The sequence below is a fragment of the Pipistrellus kuhlii genome, unplaced genomic scaffold (genome assembly GCF_014108245.1).
Source record: "Pipistrellus kuhlii isolate mPipKuh1 unplaced genomic scaffold, mPipKuh1.p scaffold_m20_p_10, whole genome shotgun sequence".
In the NCBI taxonomy this organism is placed as follows: domain Eukaryota; kingdom Metazoa; phylum Chordata; class Mammalia; order Chiroptera; family Vespertilionidae; genus Pipistrellus; species Pipistrellus kuhlii.
In genome coordinates, this window is record NW_023425405.1 from 21,883,852 (window position 1) to 21,885,909 (window position 2,058).

The 2,058-nt window shown below is 42.2% G+C and overlaps 1 protein-coding gene across 1 annotated transcript; it reads right to left on the reverse strand.

Annotated features, from left to right (window-relative positions):
• Positions 1 to 963, reverse strand: LOC118711178 (olfactory receptor 2A12). Its single transcript, XM_036424187.2, has one exon. The coding sequence runs from the start codon at positions 961 to 963 to the stop codon at positions 40 to 42; it is 924 nt and encodes a 307-aa protein (XP_036280080.1). The 3' UTR covers positions 1 to 39.
• Between the last annotated feature and the right edge of the window lie 1,095 nt (positions 964 to 2,058).

Consider the following 2,058-nt stretch of genomic DNA (forward strand, 5'->3'; position numbering starts at 1 on the left):
AGCTTACACCCTCAGAATACGCCAAGCCATCCCTCACAGTTATCTCCTCTTCCCCAGTCTCCTCAGGGCTGCCTTCACCTCTGTGTTCCTCAGGCTGTAGATCAGGGGATTCAGCAAAGGGTTGAAAAGGCTGTAAAACAATGATAGAATCTTCCTTTGTTCTTGAGAGTGGCTGGATTTGGGGGCCAGGTACATGATGATGGCACTGCCAAAGAAGAGCCCAACCACGCAGAGGTGGGAGGAGCAGGTGGAGAAGGCCTTTCGGCGGCCCTCCCCAGACTGGATCCTGAGGATAGCGAAGAGGATGCGTGTGTAGGACACCAGCACCAAGCTGAGGGGCCCCACTAAGACAAACACAGAGCCCACAAACAGGACAATCTGATTGAGCCTAGTGTCGGCACAAGCCAATTTGAGTACTGACATGATTTGACAGAAAAAGTGGTTGATCTTTTGTGGCCCACAAAAGGGCAGCCTCAGAATGAGAGTAATGTGGACCAGAGCCAAGAGGAAGCTGAATGTCCAGGAAGCGGCAGCCAGCCCTATGCATGCTCTCCAGCTCATGATGACAGAGTAATGGAGGGGGTGGCAGATGGCCACGTACCGATCATAGGACATCACCACCAAACTCATACACTCTGTGACAGCAAATGCCAAGTACAGGAAGGTCTGGAGAATGCATGGAGCAAAAGAGATGGTTTTCTTCTGCATCACAAGATTTGCCAGCATCTTGGGAACAGTGCTGGAGGCATAGGACATGTCAATGATGGCCAGATTTGAGAGGAAGAAGTACATGGGGGTGTGCAGTCTGGAGTCCAGGCAGATGAGCCCCAGGATCACCCCATTTCCCATCAGGGTGAGGCTGTAGAAGAGCAAAAAGAACCCAAAGAGGAGAACTTCAAGTTCTGGGTCCACCTGGAAGCCCAGCAGGATAACTTCTGTGACCCATGTCTGGTTGCTCCCCATGTTCTTCTGACAGGCAAATACAACGCTGCACTTAGGACAGAAACTTCAGAGCTGAGAAGTGGAAAAGAAAAAACATGGTATGCTCATACAGAGAGAATCTATGCCAGAAGCCATAAATCAGTATTTCAATCCAGCCCACAGTCCTGTGATGCTCATCTGTAAATGTGGCATTTAGAGATATTTGAAAACTTTTGATATTGACGAATATTAAAAATTGGGAGATTTCACATGAAAAGTAGGGTTTCGGATTTCCTTTAAAAAAATAAAAACTTTGATACTCCATGCGAAGTATTATAAGCAATAATCACCTGAATTTTATGAAGAGGCAAATCATTTAACACTAATATCTGTTTTCTCCCAGAAATTGAAGCTTAGTGGCACTTAATTTTATCATTGCACTTACACTATTGGGTTGTATATTTAGTTTAAAGAGCTATGCTCAAGATGAGTTCTTTAGTTCTCTTCTACTTGAAAGACATGAAAATTACAGATCAAAATATAAACTGCAAACTCTAATAGAAAGCCAGAATTTGAAATGAGACAATTATTTCACATACCAGAAATAAATCAGGAATATGATAACATGTTCCCAGGATGAAAACATAGAGTCCTACCTGGAACTCAGTTTGGATGGAATCAAAGCAAGTTTTGGGAGGCGGGGTACAAATATGGTTCCTTGAAACTAAGCCCTTGGGCTGGGGCCATAGAAGGGGTATAGAACAGCTACTGGGCTTCTGGGTAAGATGACTATAAAAAAGTCTATATGCTTACTGCTCTCTCATTAAATCACCAAAGCCTGAGACACTTTCATAGGACCTGATTCTACACTAGGAATTGCGGACCCAAGTGAGGAACAACAAAAACTCAAATCACAAGACAAGGAAAGAGAAAAGGCTGAAAAAGCAAATTAAAATCAAGTAAAAGAAAATTTGAAAACACAGAAATTTTATGTTAAAGAGGAAAAACAAAGTAAACAATTAGAAACTTTAATTTATTCAAGATGCAATTAAATGCATAAAATATAGGATGGTTCAATAGATTTTAAAAGGTAGAGTGACTAAAATGCTTATTACATTAAGAAAAATAAACAATGTA

Bases quoted from the DNA above. Each gene is read 5' to 3' on its own strand.
- LOC118711178 (XM_036424187.2), bottom strand. From the start codon at position 963: ATGGGGAGCAACCAGACATGGGTCACAGAAGTTATCCTGCTGGGCTTC.